This window comes from Doryrhamphus excisus, chromosome 13 (genome assembly GCF_030265055.1).
Source record: "Doryrhamphus excisus isolate RoL2022-K1 chromosome 13, RoL_Dexc_1.0, whole genome shotgun sequence".
Taxonomy (NCBI): domain Eukaryota; kingdom Metazoa; phylum Chordata; class Actinopteri; order Syngnathiformes; family Syngnathidae; genus Doryrhamphus; species Doryrhamphus excisus.
This window is the reverse complement of record NC_080478.1, coordinates 13,032,000-13,051,182: the sequence shown is the minus strand read 5'-3', so window position 1 is coordinate 13,051,182 and position 19,183 is coordinate 13,032,000. Positions and strand designations below refer to the sequence as shown.

General features: G+C 38.8%; 4 protein-coding genes across 10 annotated transcripts; 3 read left to right on the top strand and 1 right to left on the bottom strand.

Annotated features, from left to right (window-relative positions):
• The first annotated feature begins 6 nt into the window (after window positions 1-6).
• Window positions 7-2,976, top strand: fam177a1 (family with sequence similarity 177 member A1). The gene is made up of 5 exons (XM_058090585.1): window positions 7-196; window positions 1,282-1,467; window positions 1,735-1,801; window positions 2,151-2,248; window positions 2,335-2,976. The coding sequence occupies exons 1-5, from the start codon at window positions 11-13 to the stop codon at window positions 2,542-2,544; spliced, it is 747 nt and encodes a 248-aa protein (XP_057946568.1). The 5' UTR covers window positions 7-10; the 3' UTR covers window positions 2,545-2,976.
• Window positions 2,977-3,690: 714 nt separating this feature from the next.
• LOC131140549 (interferon gamma-like) lies at window positions 3,691-7,098 on the top strand. Of its 3 annotated transcripts, none has more exons than XM_058091084.1 (4): window positions 3,691-3,870; window positions 3,940-4,011; window positions 4,093-4,302; window positions 6,851-7,098. In XM_058091084.1, exons 1-4 carry the CDS (start codon window positions 3,745-3,747, stop codon window positions 6,890-6,892), a joined length of 450 nt encoding a protein of 149 aa, XP_057947067.1. In that variant the 5' UTR covers window positions 3,691-3,744; the 3' UTR covers window positions 6,893-7,098. The 3 variants fall into 3 exon arrangements, with proteins under 3 accessions (XP_057947067.1, XP_057947066.1, XP_057947065.1); XM_058091083.1 differs by lacking the exon at window positions 6,851-7,098 and adding an exon at window positions 4,372-5,769 and having other exon boundaries at window positions 3,943-4,011; XM_058091082.1 differs by lacking the exon at window positions 6,851-7,098 and adding an exon at window positions 4,372-5,769.
• ppp2r3c (protein phosphatase 2, regulatory subunit B'', gamma) lies at window positions 5,078-11,573 on the bottom strand. The gene is made up of 13 exons (XM_058091080.1): window positions 11,289-11,573; window positions 11,067-11,191; window positions 10,731-10,835; window positions 10,536-10,648; window positions 10,203-10,300; window positions 10,025-10,095; window positions 9,794-9,926; window positions 8,425-8,480; window positions 8,164-8,239; window positions 7,644-7,780; window positions 7,092-7,229; window positions 6,617-6,676; window positions 5,078-6,519 (listed from the first exon to the last, which is right to left on the bottom strand). The coding sequence occupies exons 1-13, from the start codon at window positions 11,353-11,355 to the stop codon at window positions 6,325-6,327; spliced, it is 1,374 nt and encodes a 457-aa protein (XP_057947063.1). The 5' UTR covers window positions 11,356-11,573; the 3' UTR covers window positions 5,078-6,324.
• On the top strand, window positions 11,059-19,164 carry prorp (protein only RNase P catalytic subunit). 5 transcript variants are annotated; one of them, XM_058091078.1, is made up of 11 exons: window positions 11,059-11,266; window positions 12,383-12,799; window positions 13,028-13,166; window positions 13,237-13,471; window positions 13,551-13,837; window positions 14,786-14,833; window positions 14,925-15,057; window positions 17,397-17,507; window positions 18,375-18,523; window positions 18,718-18,916; window positions 18,993-19,164. In XM_058091078.1, the coding sequence occupies exons 2-11, from the start codon at window positions 12,394-12,396 to the stop codon at window positions 19,119-19,121; spliced, it is 1,836 nt and encodes a 611-aa protein (XP_057947061.1). In that variant the 5' UTR covers window positions 11,059-11,266; window positions 12,383-12,393; the 3' UTR covers window positions 19,122-19,164. The 5 variants fall into 5 exon arrangements, with proteins under 5 accessions (XP_057947061.1, XP_057947058.1, XP_057947062.1 ...); XM_058091075.1 differs by lacking the exon at window positions 11,059-11,266 and adding an exon at window positions 11,313-11,562; XM_058091079.1 differs by lacking the exon at window positions 11,059-11,266 and adding an exon at window positions 11,573-12,154 and having other exon boundaries at window positions 12,513-12,799.
• The last annotated feature ends 19 nt before the right edge of the window (window positions 19,165-19,183 follow it).

Genomic DNA, 19,183 nt, shown 5'->3' with positions numbered 1-19,183 from the left:
GAGCGGTTGAATGACTACAACGAAAAGCAAAACGAAGAAGAATGACGAACCAACGGGACACTCGGAAGTTCCACGAAGGAGTCAAAACAGTAGCGCCGATTGTTTTAAGAAGCCAAGTGTTATCGGTATGGCAGACTTGCCATTGTATTTAACCAATAGTAACATCTCACTGGGACAAACTATGGAAACTGATAAAGTAAGTCTGTGTAACTTTTTATGTCGTACATTTGGTGACTGATGTGTTGAGTTTGAGTCGTTCACTTCCCTAGCTTGTGTTAGCACGGTGACGTCGCCTTAATGTTTATTGTTCGTGTTAATGCAGTTACACAAAAAAACTATTCGCGTCCTTTCGGTAACATAACAAAATGAGCATACTTGTTTGTTGCAAGTTTTTGAAGTGTAGTACAATTTCGCAGCTTCACTCTTACCACAGGGTTTACAAATATACAAATTAATAAATCATGCTGTTTTGTTGTTGAATACGGCCTGTTACTGGTAAATACATATGCATATTTAAGTAAATGTTACGCATTTTTTGCCTGAATTAAGCATTTTCAGGCATAAAAATAAGTAAAATATAAACACAAGGCATTCAAAGGGCACTTTCAAAGACGTTGATGACACTGGTCACTATGGCGGTACACTGCGAAGCTATAGGCGTGGGTTAGCGAGGTTTATTGCGTGTAAAGCCGGGCTTTCCTGTTCACTGTGGTCACTTAGGCAAAGCTCATAACCTGGTGGCACACAATAATTTGGGCAGCACACTCTTTCAAGATTGGACTGATCCGCTAGCATTCCCAGATGAAATTCTCTATAAGCGAGATATGGAATTCAGCCACTACATACTATATGTCAAAAAAGGTAAACACGTCAACACTGCCACACAGTGGTAATCACGAGGTACAACATGTCTCTTGAGCACACTGATGCAAGTCATCAGTCTATCTAGTACTTATTTGCCACAGATAATGAGTATAATTATTTTTTTCACTTTGATGTAGCCATGAATAATCCAGTGTTTGTACGTATAGGGCAATATGAGTCACTAGCTATCAAAAAAGTCATTGTAGATTTGCGTATTCATCCCGACGCAGAACCCCTTCCTAATTTCATTTTTTTTGCATGTTTCTCATACTTAAATGTTTTGAGCATGAACTCATGAAGCCTGCTCGGGTGAGAGGCAAAAACGACCTGAACAGTCCAGTTGTGATTGATTAAATGCCTTGAGACCTGGATGAATAATGACAATATTCACAGGCCTATTCATGTCTCTGTTTTTAGAGTCCAGAAGAGGCCACGGACTTGGGTATGGGGGCGATGGGTGACTCAGCGGAGAGGCAGGTGAGGGTCAAGGTTCCCCGCAGGACAATCTACTTTGCAAGTGGTGACACCTTGGAGGAGTACAGTACTGATGAGGAGGAGGAAGAGGAAGATCCAGGGAAGGACAAGGCTGTTGCTGTGGATACGGTAAGATCAAATTAAAAAGTTACTATAATGATGCAAACTGCATTTGACAGGTACTACTGTAAAAAATAACATAAATCTGTGAACGTCGTATGAGACATAACATGCAAGTCACGTCTCAAAAGTATACTGTGCATACTTCTTTAAAGGTCTAAACTGTTTATATTAGGCATAAGCTTTATATTCATCTGCACAAGTCCTCTAGAGAAACATAAAAACGTGTCGGCGTGCCACTTTGTTCTAAGTGTGTTCCCCTTAATTGTGTCCTAGTCTAAAATGACCTGGGGGCCATACTTTTGGTTCCACCTGTGGAGAATGAGCACCTCTACTATCTCAGGTAATGCACCATTTCAGGGCTGTCAATATGGACCTTGAAATTTGACTACCATACCAGCTAAATTTTGGCTTCTCGTCGATCAGAGAGATCCCCAAACCCTTCTGGGACTGTGATTTGTTTTGATGTAGAACTGTCGCCAACAACGGCAACAAAAATGAACTGTGTAGGAACATTTTAAATTACCATTTAAACAGTCTTAATGATCATATAAGTAGAAAAATAGGCTAATCCCTGTTAACTTTAATGCTATAGTACATTTACAGTTATTACCCATTAGTTAATTGTTCTCATCATAGGCTTTGATGCCTATGATGAATGGTTGACTAAAACTGTACTGTATTTCCTGCAGTATGTGACTACATGGGAGAGAAACTTGCCTCTCTGTTTGGCATCACTACTCCTAAATACCAGTATGCTATCGATGAGTACTACCGTATGAAGAAAGAGGTTGGTCATATACACGGCAGACTCTTTATATTACATAAATCCTGTAGTTCTGTAGCTTTATTAAATGCACTGTGGTCATCCTGCAGGAAGAGGAGGAAGAAGAGGAGAATCGTCTGGCTGATGAGGCAGAGCGGAGATTCGCAGAGCAGCGCATGGGTGGCAAGCAGGATTGTGCTGCTCCTGATGTTGAACAGCCTGTAGCAGCCACTTCCTTTGTAAATGTCTCCTTTGACCACAAGCCCGAAGCTTGTCTCGGCAGCCCTGACAACATAGTGCCTTGTTCTCTACCATCCTGAGAACTCAGACCCAAAACCTGATAAAAATCCCAGACTTGTAGCAACTGAAATGAACGCTAATATACTTATTTGTAAAGATAGATAATACTTTTTATATGTATTTGTTTTGTTAAAACTGGATTTACACCATGCAGGGAAAGTTGGTGTATTTTTCCCTGTGTTTTTTTTCTTAATATTTATCAATATTGTTCAATTTCCTAATCTTTCTATGCATCTTGACTTGTGAAATCAATTCACTTTCAAACCTTTAATTTCAAACTCCTATATAATAATTCCATATGCCCCAGATGAACGTAGACTGGATTGAGATAATATTCTAATCCTTTACAGTATACTGCATATATTTATACTTAAACTGATCTTTCAGGTACTCAAGTCTAAAGAAGGTTATCATTTTATACTAATTTAATAAAGTTATTTTCTTTTTTCCAATTTTGATGTGTTTCTTTCCATCAACATCAATTCAGTTAGGGTGTAGAAATAGATCCTAGAATCAAATAATAAATAAAAAATCTAAATACAATAATATAATAATAAAAAAATAATCAAATAAATCCTAGAAATAGGACATTTTCACACATAAAGCAGCTTGAAAGAACTGACCTATTACAAATGTTTGAGCATCTTTTTAAATATCAGGGTCATGTAGCCGTCCTAAACACTTAACATCTTCCTCATTTGCTGGTTTAATCATAATACATAGATGCAGACACTGAATATTTGAAAGCACCTGGCAACACATTTTGTAATTTTTTTTAAAGCATTAATATTCCCCATCTTTGTTGCATCACTCACCTGACCATACATGCAAGTCCTTCGTCTCTTCAAGTCATTACAGACATGAATGGGTTAATTTTAGGGCAAAAGCTTTGCAGAAGAAATGAAAGTGAATATTAAAAGAAATCAGACCGAAAAATGTGGGTATATCCCCGTGGGCTTTCAAGCGAGATGGGCTACAAACATGCACACACTTGCTGTCAAGTGCATTGTGTGTAGTGGAAAGTGGGTTCCTGTGAACGCTTGTTATTTAAAGGAAATCGTCAACCACATTTTCACACCTAAATCATCGCAGTGAGTGTGCGTGTGGTCTTTAAAATGTGAGCGCTCGCCAACAAGTCATCACTTCACCTTCACGCACCTCAGGGCCTCAGCAGGGAATCAAACCTGCAACTGGCCATCACAGAGGAACCTGTGGAAACGATGGTTACCACGGAGATGGCCAGAACCATGCTGTATGTGTGTGTCTGCCTCTTTGCCTCTCGAATCCCGGCCTCTCATGTGCCATCAAAGATGAACAAATCCATCCAGAACCTGCTGCAGTACTATGTGAGTATGCGACACAACTACACCGATGAAGTGTGTCTAAGTGTGTGTTCATGTTGTGTTTGCTTGTAGAAGATTCCAGTCAAAGAACGTTTTAACGGCCGACCCGTCTTCTCCAGAGAACTTCTTGCCACCAAACTTGAGGTAATACTTCTTTAGTGTTCAAACATGCTGGTGGTTCGCTTATCAGGGGTCCTGGTTGACTCCATCGCATGTGTTTTGCAGGCCAAGGGGGTGCTGATGGCAGTGGCGCTGCAGACATACAAGGAGCTGATCCAGCGCATGTTGAAGGAACTTCCTGCCCAGACAGACTCTACATCTGACATACGTGCGGAGCTGAGCTACATTCTGGAACGTGTGCAGAAGCTGAGGCGATTCCGCTTCCAGGAGCAGGAAGCACTGCTGGATGGCATCGAGAGGTTCCGACACATCCAGGTAGACCTTAGCCTTTGACCTCTAGAGGTGTGCTCTTGCTGAACTTCTGTACCGCTTCCGTCCTTGCAGTTGGACAGTGCACTTATCCAGAGCAAAGCACTGTGGGAGCTGCCATGGCTCTACGAGGAGGCCAGCTCCCTGGCCGATAAGCAACATCGACGGCAGCATAAACAAGCCAAGAGGCTCAAAATCATCAGCATCAGAAGCAAAACTCATTGATTTAATTTATTTCAAACTGACCATAACCTCCTATTTATTTCCTATTTAATGTCATAATTTAAAACAGGATGTTGTTTCTGCCTTTATTATTTTTTTATTATATTTATTAACTGCTGCACAATGTCAGTTTCCTATGTCTTGTGAAAGCACCACGGGGAAGCACACTTGGGACTTCTTAGAAGCGGCTTCCTGTCAGAAACTGATTCACTAGAAGCAGCCACAGGATGTGACATAAGACTCTTCAGTGGTCAGTGGTCAAAGCTAACTTTATGTTGCGGACCAGAAACTCAAGCCTGGTAGAATTTGTTAGAACTTCTATTTTAGCCACAGTATGTGTGTGTGTGTGTGTGTGTGTGTGGTGGGGGCGGCGATGGTGAAGGAAACCATGACAAGATGTTCACCCCTACTCACCCCACCTTTAGTCACTTGCCGTGTACATGCGTCTCATTTTGCGTTCGCAGCCTGGGAGGAAAATGGAAACTTAACACCATATTTAAAGTGCATGTCTAAAAATGGCAGCAAAGTGAACAGGCAGTCATAGATGTCTACTAAAAATGAATAATCAGAGCCTTTATTTAGCCATTCTTAGGTGTATGCAACATAATGGAGGAAAACACCCACACTGATTTCTGTCTAAAATTAGAATTCAGGTGAAGAAAATACTCATGGGGAAAGCTGAGCAGAAGTATTTCCATGATGAGGACACAATGTTCCTGACCAGAAAACACTCTAAGTCATTATGATGCACCTTATTTGTCTTTCATTTAGCAGGCATGAGTAAAAGATGCACGGATGTATTGTCACAATGTCCAAGTACAGCCTTACATATGATTAAGTACAGGTAAATAATTAGACAGAAAAATAAATACTTGGACACTAACAAAAACAATGGCAAGAGTCAAAACATTCCTTGTTGCTTTCATAGATTTTCTACAGGGTCAAGGTCTAGAGACTGACTGTGCCACTCCACTCCTTCAAATGGTCCTTAAAAAGCCAGTGTACTTAGGATCATTGTCATGCTGTAAGACCCATCATTGTTTCAGCTTTAAGCTCCTCCTCAGCCCCATGCCGAAGAAGATTATCTGACCTTGTAAGTCTTCATTTTTTTATGATTGCCAATAGAGTTGATTTTGCTCCATAGCTTATCCCAGCCATGTGTATGTCTTCAATTCTTTTGAGAGCGCTCTGGTGAAGCTTGAGGCTGTGGATATAGGTAACAAGGTCAAACAGGGTCGCTAAACTGTCTTCTATGACTTCTATGTACGAGGTGTGTTATGAAATAGAACCGCTGACCGCCTGTACATGTCACTAACCAACACTGTGAACAACCAAGGTAGGTTGGCTAGCAAGGTGTGCCTAATGACTTAATGTGTGCTTGCAAGAATGCCTTTCACGTCCATATTACTGTATTATCATTCATAATAGCAATGCCATAGTTCACAGCCATGGTTGGCTTCTTGCTGCCCTGTTCTCACCATCACCGCTATTCTATAGTGATTATAATCAATCCAAATAAAATATTCACTTCAATCTAGCTTGAAGGTGTTGATGATGGTGCTTTTTATTTGGTTCAAGTTAGGCACATGGGAATGATGTTAACGTATCTACAGTATTAAGTAATATATGTATAATTCTATAATTCCAGCACCCTCACAACCCTTGTGAGGAAAAGCGGTAGAAAATGAATGAATGAATGTATAATTCTGTACAGAATAAAAGAAGGAATAGAGATCAATAGGACCACAAATCTTGCTCAGTGCTGTTGATTAAGGAGTGAAAACCTTAACTCCTTAGTCATTTTCCTTAGGAGTCATCTATGTTGGCTGCATTGCTGCTGTCGCTGTCATTGGCGACTGGCACCTCTCTGTTCTCGTAAGTCCAGAAGCCATTGAGGTCAATCAGGATGCTGGTGACTGTGTCACCCTGGCAACTGTTCACCAAGTCTTGGAGTGTGATCTTTTCAGGGTCTTTAGGCTTAGCCATGTCAAAGATCTCATCCTGGGGGGGGCGGGCACATTGTATACACATCATTTACAGTTAGAAATGCATTATATGAGCACAATGTACGGGTTGGGTGTTTTGAGAATGAGTTTACCTTGACATCCTGGAAGGAGACAGGGGCTTGACAGTGGACTTTCATCTGGTCTTGAATGGCCTAGCAACAAAACAAATTATTCATGAATTAATCGTACATGTGCACTTTTTCCATATTGGAATATTTCAGAGTAGGTCTACACATGCATGGTGAACTTCTGTTTTGTTGAATTTAGTTTTTCAACTTGTAATATTTAAAAAAAAGATTATATTTTAACTGTGTAATGTTTTGCAGCTCCAGACTATTATTGTTTTTACTGCATGGAAGATGAGGTAAAATGGCTCTTTGGATGGTTGCCGACCCCTGCTCTTGTAGGTAAGACCAGGATTTCCCTTATTTTCAAATCCAAAAATTGACAGAAATGTTTGGAAGATGTTTGGAAGCTGTTGTGCAACTTCACAGTGTCTTAGTTAAAGGTACATAAAAAGACGTACTACCTATGTAAATATGTGTGTTTACATGTGATGCATGTTACCCTGAAGAAGTAGTTGAGGTAGAAGGCATTGAGGTATCCTTTATTGTCCATGTCCAAAAGTTTAAATATGTACTGTAACGCTGCGGGCTCCTTCTTGTTTTCCAAGGCCAACACAAAGTCTAAATATGTTTTATAATCCTGGAAAAGAAAAAAAGGAAAAAAAACCCAACATGAAATCCAATTGACTTTTCACACAGTATTAATATTAGTATACACAGGTGCATCTTAATACATTTGAATATCTTTAAAAAGTGACTTTATTTCGGTAGTTCAATTCCAGGTTAAACTCTGATCTTGCGTCTTCAATGCAAACTATTTAGGATGAATAGCATGATAGCATACGTGGCCTCATTCCAGTGTGACACAGATTTAATGTTCTTGTTATTATAGCAGGTTATTACAAGACGCTGACAAAGTTCTATTAGGGTGTGTTTTCTGCACGTTTCTATTTTATTCCTGTTGTGGCACGGACAATACAATCAACAGATAGCGTGGCTAGCTCCACTCTTTATGTACTTTTTTTCCCCAATATCACAAACGTAATAAATGTACCATTTCACCGTCGTAAGTGAGGCACTCTTGAAACACTCTGTCCAGGAAGACTGACGTAAGAGTGGCTGTGCCATAGCGAGACAGCTCCTCCTTGCTCAACATGCCATTGTGGTCCTTATCAAGATTGAGGTACTGACCTGTTGTACAAAAACAAGAATGTTAAAAACATAAACCTTAAAAACACACAAAGTACCATGATTGTTAAGTCGCACCAACTCAATTTGAAGAGAAAAACTCAATACAAAGAGTTAAAACAAACAAAAAAAGAGTATTATAGGTCCTTTTAAAAAGCATTTTAATTCTACACTCATATTGGTACTTGTCTTGTATATTTCTTATCTACCTTTTGTGTATCAATTTGCTGTGTGATGATTGACGTTGACAATGTGATATCGAGTAATGACCTCCTTTTGGCCCACTCTGTATAATTATGACCACAAAACATTTTCATGCTGGAAACATAATTATACCACCCCTGAAGACTGTTGGGTGTGACTATGGCTGAGATGTAGTGACTCACCATATACTCGGAGAGCTGAAGGTGCTGAAAACCAGTTGGACTCCTGACTCTCTTTCGACAACTCCTCATCTCTTAACTGGGAAAACAGACAGAAAGTGAAGAAAGACTTACGTGCATCAAATAACCTACTATATAAATATTGTAAGTAGTCAGGGATGACTGACTAGTCAGCAGTTTAGATGTCAACACCAGCATGGATAATAGTCTTTAAAATTTTAAACATCCATCAATGAAATCTGATACAAGGACAAGACAATGTACCTCTAATAAATCATCGAGAAAACTGCAGGCCAAAATGTCTTGGATTTTAATCTTTCCTGAAAAAGAAAAGAAAAAGCCTAGTTATAGCCGTTAATATGATTTTTTTAAATTTTATATACATTTGGACACATTGGAAACCTCACACGTTGCAATTATCACAATGAAAATGTTGCTTTTCAAAATAAGATGCTTTATGATTTTTAAGGAAAATCATTGCTTATCATCTCCACGTGTATTTGTATTTCCACTGTAGTATTTGTTGTCCCTTAAAAGAAGGGTCAGTAAAGCTTTGTATTAATCAATTTTATGAAACAATGTTCTTTCTATATTCAAAAGAACTGCAACAATCAATCAATGAATTGGTGATTATGTAATTAATCAACAACTATTTTGGTATTTAAAAATGTAAATCTCGTCTGATTTCAGCCGCTGAAATATTTCGTCCATCGAGGGCCTAACTCAGGGGTCGGGAACCTTTTTGGCTAAGAGAGCCATGAAGGCCAGATATTTTAAAATGTGTATCTGTGAGAGCCATATACATTTTGAATGCAATAAAATGTGTGCATTTTTATGTAAGACCAACAGTTTTAGATATAATGGGCTCTAATTATGTAGACCAGGCACACTACCCCACGCCAATGGGGTGTGGCCAGCATACTTTCGTGAGCAGCGCAGTGTCTAATAATAAATCAAATACTTGCTGCCATTAATGCAACTTCTGCTGCTGCATAGTTTTGAACCATATTCAGTACACGTATTTCATTCTTTTGGCCATCTTCACCAGAAGGCTTGGTTCTGCAGCTTTAGCTATTTGAGAGGAAAGTTTACATTTACATGTTTTTTTGACATCTCAATGACCGAGGTAGACTACAGCATTACCCAGTAATAATCAAGTTTTGGTGTTTGACCTGGAAAATATCATCAGGAAAGATAGATATGGTTGGCTGTATTGCAGCAGAATATAGAAGGACGAATTAAAATGCATAAGAAAGTTGTTGATTTTGAATATTATTTTTAACAGTCATTTCTGTGATGGTTTACTTTAAAATGTTAGCAAAAATGCATTTTTATTGTGGTAAGAAATGCTTGAGAGCCAGATACAGTCATCAAAAGAGCCCTACCTGGCTCCCGAGCCATAGGTTCCCTACCTCTGGCCTAACTGATTAAGCAATTAATCGAAACAACAAGCTTCAGATTAATCAACTAATAAAATAATCATAAGCTGCAGTCATAATATTCAGAGGTTAGTTTTCTTCTTTCAGAGCAAAAACCTTACTTACACAATTATTCACTACGATGCAATGATTGTTTCTTAGAGGCTACACACTGTTATTTTACTTAGAAGTCTTAGACGACGATTGGCTCTCACCAGTCCTGAGTGGGTCAAGGAAGAAAAAAAACTTGCGAACGGCAGTGCAGACGTAGAAAGAGTAAAAGGACTTCTCTAGTCCATCCAGCTGAGGCAGCGTGGGGATTAACTCCAAGATGTAGTTCTCCAAATCCTACGGAGAACAATAATCAGTCATATTCAGCCATGTTCATATCTTGGAGGAAATCACCTGCTGTATCACAAAGGAAACACAATGGATATAATGCTTACAGACTCTCTGAGGTAACCTTGTCCCGCCACATCATACAGACTCAGGCCTATCCGGGTCTGATGCAGCCACACTGGACACACAAAAAAACATTCAGTTACAGTAAATATATGATATTTGGGTGTACTGTATTTATTATCAATCAGAACATGTGACATCAGTCAAAACACATGTCAGTACCTTTCCTCATGACGTAATTGAAGAACTGCATGATAGAGATCCTGCCGTAAGGGTCGCTATGGAGCAGCTTGGCATACACTCTGGCTGTAAAAAACTTTCTGATGGAAAAAAAACAATAAATGATTATTTTTCTGTGTATATGTATACCACTCAATGTTAAAAAAGGAGAACTGCACTTTCTTAAATTTCGCCCATTATTCACAATCCTTATGTGAAACATGAACACATATTTCTTTCCCTTTTCTGTGCATTACAATGCGAGAAAATTAGTTAATTAGAGATAGCTGACAATGCACATCGTCGGGTTGTTTGATTCTTGTGGTTTTAACTTACTTGCACTTGGGCCCCGCCATGTCGCCCACCTGCAGGAAGGCTTCATAGCTGATCATGGCCTCTTCACTATTCACTGGTGGCACCTGGTGCTTGTCGAGTAGAAACCACAGATTCTACAGAAAGAATAAGAACAGTTATTACACAAATTATTAGTGCTCTGACAGCCGTTTATAAAGACAAATGTGTGTGTGCTACCTGGAGTTCCTCATTATCCAACAGCTCTCTGCTCTTCCTCTGCAGAAAGACAGCTCTGGATTCTTCTCTCAGCTTCTGGAGTAAAATTTCATCCTCTGCTGGTAGCTGTCAAATAACATCAGACCCTTTCTTTTATTAAAAAAGAGTGCACATTCAGCATTAAATTATCAATACAGTCAACATCGTAATTATTTAAGCTCTCATGTGGGGAACATATCCCAACAATATCTCATATTCCTGAACACAATGTGCAGTTAAATGTCAAATATCAAGGAATTAGTCAACAACATATGGACGGAAGTCAGTGACTTCCGTATTCAGTGAGTCAATCAATACCTTGAAGTAGAATCGAGGAATACTCTTGTAGGAGTTATTTTTGTGACCACCACCCTTCCATTCAGAGTAATATTTGGAAAATAACTCAAATTCTTCGGCTTTCTTTTCCTCTTCACTCCTCTCATCTGGACGACAACATAAAAAATACTTCAGTAAAATTCAATTTTACCGTTGAGTGGTTTTACACCAGAAAAGTACCGGTAAGCTAGCATTACCACTTACCTCTGGCTGAGTTTGCTAACCTCCGTTTTAACGTATTCGACCAGTCAGCCCGGGTTTCATTGGCCATCCTTGCGAAATTACATCAGTATCCTTTTTAACAGGCGAAGATAGTCAGGACATTTTATTCGAATGAAAACAACACTTGATGGGTCGTGTATGGCTCTTGAGTTTAGCTTGCAAGAAGAACTGTTTTCGAGTGCTTCCGGTTAAATGAAATGTTTTTTCAAAATAAACACAAAGTTTGGTATGGAGATGAAAAACACACAATCGACAAGTAAGTATAACATGTTTTACAAAAAACAAATACAGTCACAACAAACTGTTACCGTTTTTGTTTTTACTCGTGTATGCTAAAACACTATTTATTTTGAAATAATTGTAATAAGTTCTGGTTGTAGTACGGAATTGTCGGATTTTGATTAGGTCACATTGCGACATAAATGACGAACTTTCCGGATACTCCCAATACTAGTTCTGCTTTCTGTTTTTTTTAATAATCATTGCTACGTATATACCTAGTTTTTATTATATGTATATATGTATATATGTATATAGTATTGTATTAGAAGGTCCGTGGGTGAGTTGTCTTTATTTTGGTGTAACTCACAAATACAACGCAACAATTACTGTTTATTCTTTAGCATAACAAATAGTCAACAAAATCTTCATTTATAACTAAATGTAAAATTCACAAAATGACAATATAGACGCACGTTTTAATCCATTGGGTAAATGCAGAGCAATTTAAAATGGAGTTGTCAAAAGTGACGTCACTTCCTCTATAGAATGATTGTCTCAGTGGAGTTGCCGTAGTATTTCCGCTGCTGATTTACTTGCCATAGTACTTTTATTATTTTACAAAGAAGGTGAGAGTTTACATTTTAATTCGGTTCAGGGAAATGTGGCGGCATATTTATCATGCACGACTAATTTCCAGGCACGAAAAAACAATACGTCTTCTAAATTTTGTGAGATAATATGGGTAGTAGCTAGTTATACAGTTTGTGTACAGTAAACCTATTTAAATTGTTGGAAATATTTTAATACCGAATGTGAAGAACATTATAGTTTATAATAAATTCAGACAATTACAGTGACTTATGCCATGTGGTCCACCGTGATATACCAGCTAAGGAAGTGCCTGATGACTTCTTTACCTTTCAACAATCAAGGCTCTTCAGTTACCCTTGTGTTGCCTTATGCCCCACTCATTCAATGCTACAGGGGTTTTAACTCCAACCTTGGATGTAGCCGGCTGAGCAAAAATAACACTAGACAGGACAATGTGCATGGTGGACTAAAAAAGAGCACAATAAGACAAAGAACAGAAGACTTAATTGGTAGGGTCACAGATGGAAGAGGAAAGATGCAGAATGCTTCCATCCCCAAATCTGTGTTTGCTGCTGGAACGGCAAAGAAGACAGCAGAGATGCAGAAGAGAAAGGCGGGTTTATCCTCAGAAGAAGATCATCGCCCTGATGTGCTTGCAAGGAGGATGAGCAGGGGAGATGGTAAGACAAATTACAACTAACTATTATGTTATTATAACTGTAATGTACTGTTACAGTTTGACTTTGATTAAAAAAAAACATGACAAAACGCAAATACCTGTTGGTGCATTGTTATATTTTGGGCTTGTGCAAGATATTCTGGAATGGGTCACTTTCAGTTCCGTTTTTGTAAAGGTTTATGACATTTGAGAGAATCTAAACATATCTAAAGTGGTGGATTTTTGACAGGAAATGCGCCACCTCCTGAAAAGCCACTATCTGTTGAGGAGTGGAAGCAACTGAAAGAGTCTCTGGGAAATCCAGCACGATTTGACATCAACATGTTATCTGCACTGTTGCATAATGGGGCAGATTTGGATATTGCAAAGTAAGAGGACTGAGTGGTTTTGGAAATGTTTGTTCCTTTCCCTAACTTTACATTTTCCACCTGTCTTTAGATCTCTGCTGACATTTGCAGCTACAGAATCGGGAACTCTATCCTATGAGTTGCTACTACGGTACCTGACACTTTGTGTGAAAGGCAATCATGACACTGAAGTATTTGATGTTTATGACATCATGCGAGGGAGCTTCCCTTCTCTGGATACTGGAGCTTGTAGTCTTTTTATCAGGTCTTTCAGCCGAACTGCAAGGTGGAAAGAAGCCCTCAGCATCCTACAATACTTCAAGAAAGTGAGCAATCTTTTTTATGAAAAAAAAAAACCAAAACAACAATGAGTATCGTCATCTAGATTTACTCTCATCTCTACAGGTTGTTACCCCATCACCGGGCAATTATGGTCATATAATTGCAGCAGCAATGCTTCACGGTGACTTAATCACTGCCTGGGCTCTTTATGATGAATTAATGGCAAAGGGGCTGAACCCACAACAAGAAACTTGGACCTCTTTGTTTAAGAGAGTGTGCACAGAAGATGTAGCGACCATGTCGCTTAACCAGCAGAAGGAGAGGCTGCTGGGAATTCTGCTGTACCTGAGGAACAACCAGGTTTACCCGCAGCTCAGCCTTGCGAGCAGCATCAAGACATGGTTTGAAAGGTAGGACAGAATCCATCCATCCATTTTTTATGCCGCTTTTCTCCACTATATGCTGTATGCTGGAGCCTATACCAGCTGGACCAACATGGACTGGTCGCCAGCCAATGCCAGGGCACACATATAGACAAACAACCATTTAATTTAAATAAATATTAATAAAAAAAAATCAAATAAAAATAACTAATATTAAATATTTCAGCTCAGTTGTATGAAGGTTTACCCTCCTAAAATCTTTTTAAGAATTAATAGCAAACTATGGGTGCAACGGTACAGGTAACCTTACCCCCCAACGTCTCTGTTTATTGTTTACTTTTAATAAATAATTTTCAAAATAAACCATGAAAATGAAATTGTAATCTAATGGCAGGTAATTTCCTAATACAAATATGAATACACCATGAATGCATAGCCTTAAAGATGCTAAAATCAATCCAATGTCGGTCAGTATATTGTACAATAATCTATATAAGATTTATGTTATATGTGACAAAGCAATCATAATATATCTCATTAGAAAGAGCAAAAGAGAGCCGAAAAATGGCTGCTGGGATGCATTCTAGGCACCCTTGGTTTACAGTGTTTCTTGTTAGGGAGGTGCAGTGCAACAGGAAGAGTTTGAACAGGGTAATAATTATTTTATTTTTAGTAAAGTTAATTACCTGATGTTCGGCAATAGTCTATTTACGGTGGTGAAGTGTTCAAAAATGTCTGTGCAGCATCTCGGCCATGCATTGTGGTTGAGGAAATCCATCTTTGCCCTGCTGACATAAACGGGCACCTATACTCTCCAATATGTACTCTTGCATAAAGGATAAACATGCTTCCTTACCATTTTGAAATTAGGAAATATTATGTAATATTATTATAAATGATATAGCGTCATTTCAAACCTCATAATTTATACTTTATACAAACAAAAGGATGAATTCTCTGTTACTTTCTTTCCAGTATTCCAGGACAGCATTGGAGAGGAGCTTGGACCAGTGCTTCTCCGAAGTAACTGCAACCCTCTTTGATCATAAATCATGAGACACATTTTCTCTCTTTCTTTATTCATTTACATTTTGTTTTGTTTGTGTGTGCTTAGGGGAACGTGCAAAAGTTGTGGAACAGAGTTAGAATCCATTCAGCTGACTGCTGAGGAGTACCAACAGCTGAGAGACAGAGTCATGACCGATATCATCCAGGGACGAGACATTTTTAACAAGACAACACCAGAGGTTAGTTGGGTTGTATGTCCTTTTTTTAAAGGGTGCCAACAATTCCAGCTATTTTGCATTAATATTTAATCTGTGCAACTCTCTTGCTTTCTTCTGCTAGATGGCGTCATTTGCATGCATATAGCTGCAGTTGGTTGAGGTAGTATATGTGTGAGGAAGAACAGGCTTCGGGCTTACCTTTTACTGTAGTCGTCAAGGGAAATTTGAGCAGGTCCAAAAATGCATGGTCTATGCATGCCTAATTACCAAAAAAAAGTGAATTTATTAGAATATGTTTTTTCACTCGAGTATGCCTAAGTTTTTTTGTACATACAACATATACAGTATAGTGCTGTACAGTCTAGATCTTGTTTTGCTGTGGAAGATTTATGTTTGCAAGTGAAGATGCATTCAGGGTTCTGTCCAGGACCACGTGTGTTGGAAGCAGTCATATTACCCACAACAGCACAATGAGCTGGTCTCACATATCATCTCTGGAAAGTCCCTGGATAATTACACCAGACGTAGACTCCCTGTCGCGCGTCTTCCCTCCTCTGGCCTTACGACTTCCCTTTTTAGTTGACGTTTTTCCATGAAATATAAAAGGTGATATGTTTGGACAGTTCTTTTTCAAGGGAGGAATGATTATACAATGTACAAAAGGTAAAGCGGGTTAGAATTTTCTCTCATTTACATACAAAATGATTGATAAAGGTTCTAATATATACTGTACGTATATTATGTATATGTTTTAGCAAGGTTCACCTTCACTGGATGCATTTTGTCACCATCAACAATCTTCTGACATAATTCTGTCAGGATATTTGACCACTCTTTTTAGTAGAAGTTTATTTAAATTGGTTGGTTTCTTGGCAGTACTTAGTACTTAGTACTCGCTTATTTGGGAGTACTTAGTCTTCCTGCAAGTGCAGTTCAACAGTATTTGGATGATGCCACCAGCACTGTACTCCATTTTTAGCTTTGAAAGCCTCACCTTAACTTCTCCGTACAGACGTCTTGTCATTGTAGCCAGATATGTTGGATCCTCACCATTTTCTGAGGGTGACAGTTTGGGTCTTCTTCTAGATCTTTGCAAAGTGGTGATAAATCCAAAGAATCAAATGAAAGTAACTCCCTGTAGTTGGCAAGGGAGGGAGAGTCTATGCTGCTTAGTTATCACTGACCATTTCATAGGAGCAGATCCTTTCACATGTTTAAGGATACCATCTTTATCTTTGATGAAGGTTGCGACAATGCAAACACTCAGCCAATGTTGGTCGACATTTCTTCCTCTTCTGAGCAAATTTCCTGTTCGGTTTTTTGTTCTTTGATGTATAGCGATCAGAAGAGTATACCTGACGCTTGGGAGACATAATGAAGGAGGAAAAAGTTCAGTCAAAAGAATGAAGGCGACATTGGTCTTCCTCAGTGTAGCCACTATGGGTTCTTTGCGTACGTATTCTTTTTCGTTATGGGTGTGCGTATGTAGCCACAAAACGTTAGAACATGAAATGTTGTAACACAAGGACCAAGTGTGAACTATGCTCAAGACCCAGAAAACCAGCCAACTTAAATTAACTCTACCAAGGAGACCATCGTATAGTTGAAAAGTTTAATTTTGACCCTGTGTAACGTTGGGAAAATTCTATATAAATTCAAACTTGTGGACTAAGAGTGACCTTTTGGTTATATCACCTGGATGAATGCAATAAACATTTCCTTTTTTAAGGTCACATTTATTTTGACTGTGTGTGTGTGTGCACAGTTGGGGGAATTCACAGAAGTCTATTTCTACCCTGCTGCTATCTAAAAGTGAAAACACAAACGTTTCCATGTGGGAGCGCACAGCACAATGTTCTAAAGCTGGAACCCGGTATTTGAAATGGAATGGGACCCACAACTGAGAGACATGTCATACTGTATATTATAGCACTGACGCCTCAATGCTGTAATACTATCATTCATTTTAAAGCCATGCTAACATTTTTTCCTCAATCTTTAACAATTGCAATACAGTTCAAATTAGTGTATTTGGATTGTTGTAGCTCCAAAAAATACTCTGGTCTCTTGCCTTCAAACATGCAGGAAAAAGGTTCACTATGTGCATTAGTTTTAGCACCTTGGCGTGTTTATTCCATAGAACAATGACATTAATGGAATGACCCATTTTGTCAGTCAGTATCGTTGTCTCGCATACACACACAGAGTGCAGAAGAGTGTAATATATATTTCTATGTGGTGCCAAAATTCTTGTTTATAAAATCACTGTAAATGTACACTCTCAAAAAAAAAGCGTACAAAAATCAATTTATGATGTGTGTATATAAATCTCTAACCGTGAAGTGTGTGTGTTTCCTCAGGAGTTGGAAAGATTCAAGGCATTTGTGAAGAAGAAGCCCGCTTTTGATGTTGTTGTGGATGGACTTAATGTGGCAAATAACAACAACAACAGAAGCAAACTGTCGGAGACGGTAAGAAGATGCATGATGTGACATGACGAGGGAAAGAAAGAGGTTTAGCAATTTAACAGTTTCAGTCACACAGGTGCAGTTTTGCCGTTTTCAAAATATCGGTCAGACCAAGGGGCTTTCTTTTGCAGGTCACAGTATGACTAATCAGCCATTGTTTGAACATGTGAACATGAGTTTTAAATAATACTTTGCCTTCGTATGTACGTACAGTGCCCACATCCGTCTGTTGGGTCGGCTATGTGAGATTGTGTGCTGCAAATGTTATGCTTTGTGATCTACGTGAAAAAGTCTACTTTTCATTTTCTAAAAATGACAACTTTATTTTGTTTTCTTTGATAACATATTTTTCCTTCATTTTTACTTCAACTCTGTGTTGCTAAAATGGCATTTTTCTACATCATATTATGAGTTTATGCTCATAAAATTGCGACTTTTTTCCTTGTGACAATAGGACTTTTTTCTCTTATTATTTGGACTTAATTATTCTAAAATTCTAGTTGTTTTTTTTTTTCATCCCTGCTGTTTTTTTATTTATGTTCCAACTATTGCAACTTGCATCTGTGAAATGTTCTGATAATTATGACTTTATTCCCATAATATTTTGAATTTATTCCCGTCGCATTATCACTGTTACACGCTTTTTTCCATACCACAAAATGATGATGCGCAAGTGGGATGAAAATGTCATCATATTGTGTTTTATACACAACAGACTCAAAGAAAATATTCAACACTGTTTCCCCTGTTTATTTAATGTCTGCAGTATACTTTTATTTGGTTCGAGCTGCAAATCATTGCAGTGTGTCATGACCCTCTCTGGTACTCTGATCCATCTAAGTTTAAATGTGGTTTACGGATGTGTTTCAGTTGTTGGCAGTGGTGTCGGAGCTCAAACTACAGGGCCTGACCATTCTGGTACTGGGGAGGAAACACATGCTGCAGCCATCCAGATTGTGGGACAAACACAACATGAAACTTATCCAGCAGAGAGCCCATTGCTTTTTCACTGACAACATGTGAGCACCGAATGTTAGATGCAGGAAGTCACCGTACTCAACATGACAACATTTTCACAATAGGATAAAAAAAAAACATTCGTTTTCACTGGAATTTCAATGCATGCTTAATGATAGAATTACATGAATTCCACCATGTTTGACTGTAGGCAAGACAAAATTACACTCACACTCACAATTCACTGTTCCATCAGTTCTGAGGATGACCCGTTCTTGCTGTATGCCACATTGCACTCTGGGAACCACTGCCGCTTTGTGAGTCGGGACTTGATGAGGGACCACAAGGCTTGTCTGCCGGATGAAGCCACCAGGCGGCTCTTTTTCAAATGGCAGAGAGGACATCAACTGGTGGTGCACGGACATGTTTTGGTGGGGAAGAGGGTACAATTTCAGGTGAGGAAGAGAATGTCGCTGAATACGGATGGGAAGGACGGAAAGACATACTTATTTACTGTGTTTGTGTGTTCAGAGTGTTGCCGGCTATGACACCATTGTCCAGACTTCAGGAGACGCCTGGCACATCCCCTATGATGACACAGATGTCAGGAGCTCATATGAAGTTCCACAGAAATGGCTGTGTCTTACCAAGATGCACTGAATTTACCCACATATTGAAATATTTTGTGTTAATAAAAAAAGTTGGCAAAAAGCAATGTCTGT

Bases quoted from the DNA above. Each gene is read 5' to 3' on its own strand.
- ppp2r3c (XM_058091080.1), bottom strand. From the start codon at position 11,355: ATGGCCAATGAAACCCGGGCTGACTGGTCGAATACGTTAAAACGGAGG. The intron at 9,927-10,024 runs GTAAGCATTATA...TGTTCTCCGTAG, and splicing joins AAGGTTACCTCAGAGAGTCT to GATTTGGAGAACTACATCTT. The intron at 7,230-7,643 runs GTACATTTATTA...TTTCTTTTCCAG, and splicing joins TCACTTACGACGGTGAAATG to GATTATAAAACATATTTAGA.
- prorp (XM_058091075.1), top strand. From the start codon at position 11,499: ATGAAATGTTTTTTCAAAATAAACACAAAGTTTGGTATGGAGATGAAA. The intron at 13,167-13,236 runs GTAAGAGGACTG...ACCTGTCTTTAG, and splicing joins GCAGATTTGGATATTGCAAA to ATCTCTGCTGACATTTGCAG. The intron at 13,472-13,550 runs GTGAGCAATCTT...TCATCTCTACAG, and splicing joins TCCTACAATACTTCAAGAAA to GTTGTTACCCCATCACCGGG.
- fam177a1 (XM_058090585.1), top strand. From the start codon at position 11: ATGACTACAACGAAAAGCAAAACGAAGAAGAATGACGAACCAACGGGA. The intron at 1,468-1,734 runs GTAAGATCAAAT...ATTGTGTCCTAG, and splicing joins AGGCTGTTGCTGTGGATACG to TCTAAAATGACCTGGGGGCC. The intron at 1,802-2,150 runs GTAATGCACCAT...TATTTCCTGCAG, and splicing joins GAGCACCTCTACTATCTCAG to TATGTGACTACATGGGAGAG.
- LOC131140549 (XM_058091082.1), top strand. From the start codon at position 3,745: ATGGTTACCACGGAGATGGCCAGAACCATGCTGTATGTGTGTGTCTGC. The intron at 4,012-4,092 runs GTAATACTTCTT...TGTGTTTTGCAG, and splicing joins TTCTTGCCACCAAACTTGAG to GCCAAGGGGGTGCTGATGGC. The intron at 4,303-4,371 runs GTAGACCTTAGC...CCGTCCTTGCAG, and splicing joins AGAGGTTCCGACACATCCAG to TTGGACAGTGCACTTATCCA.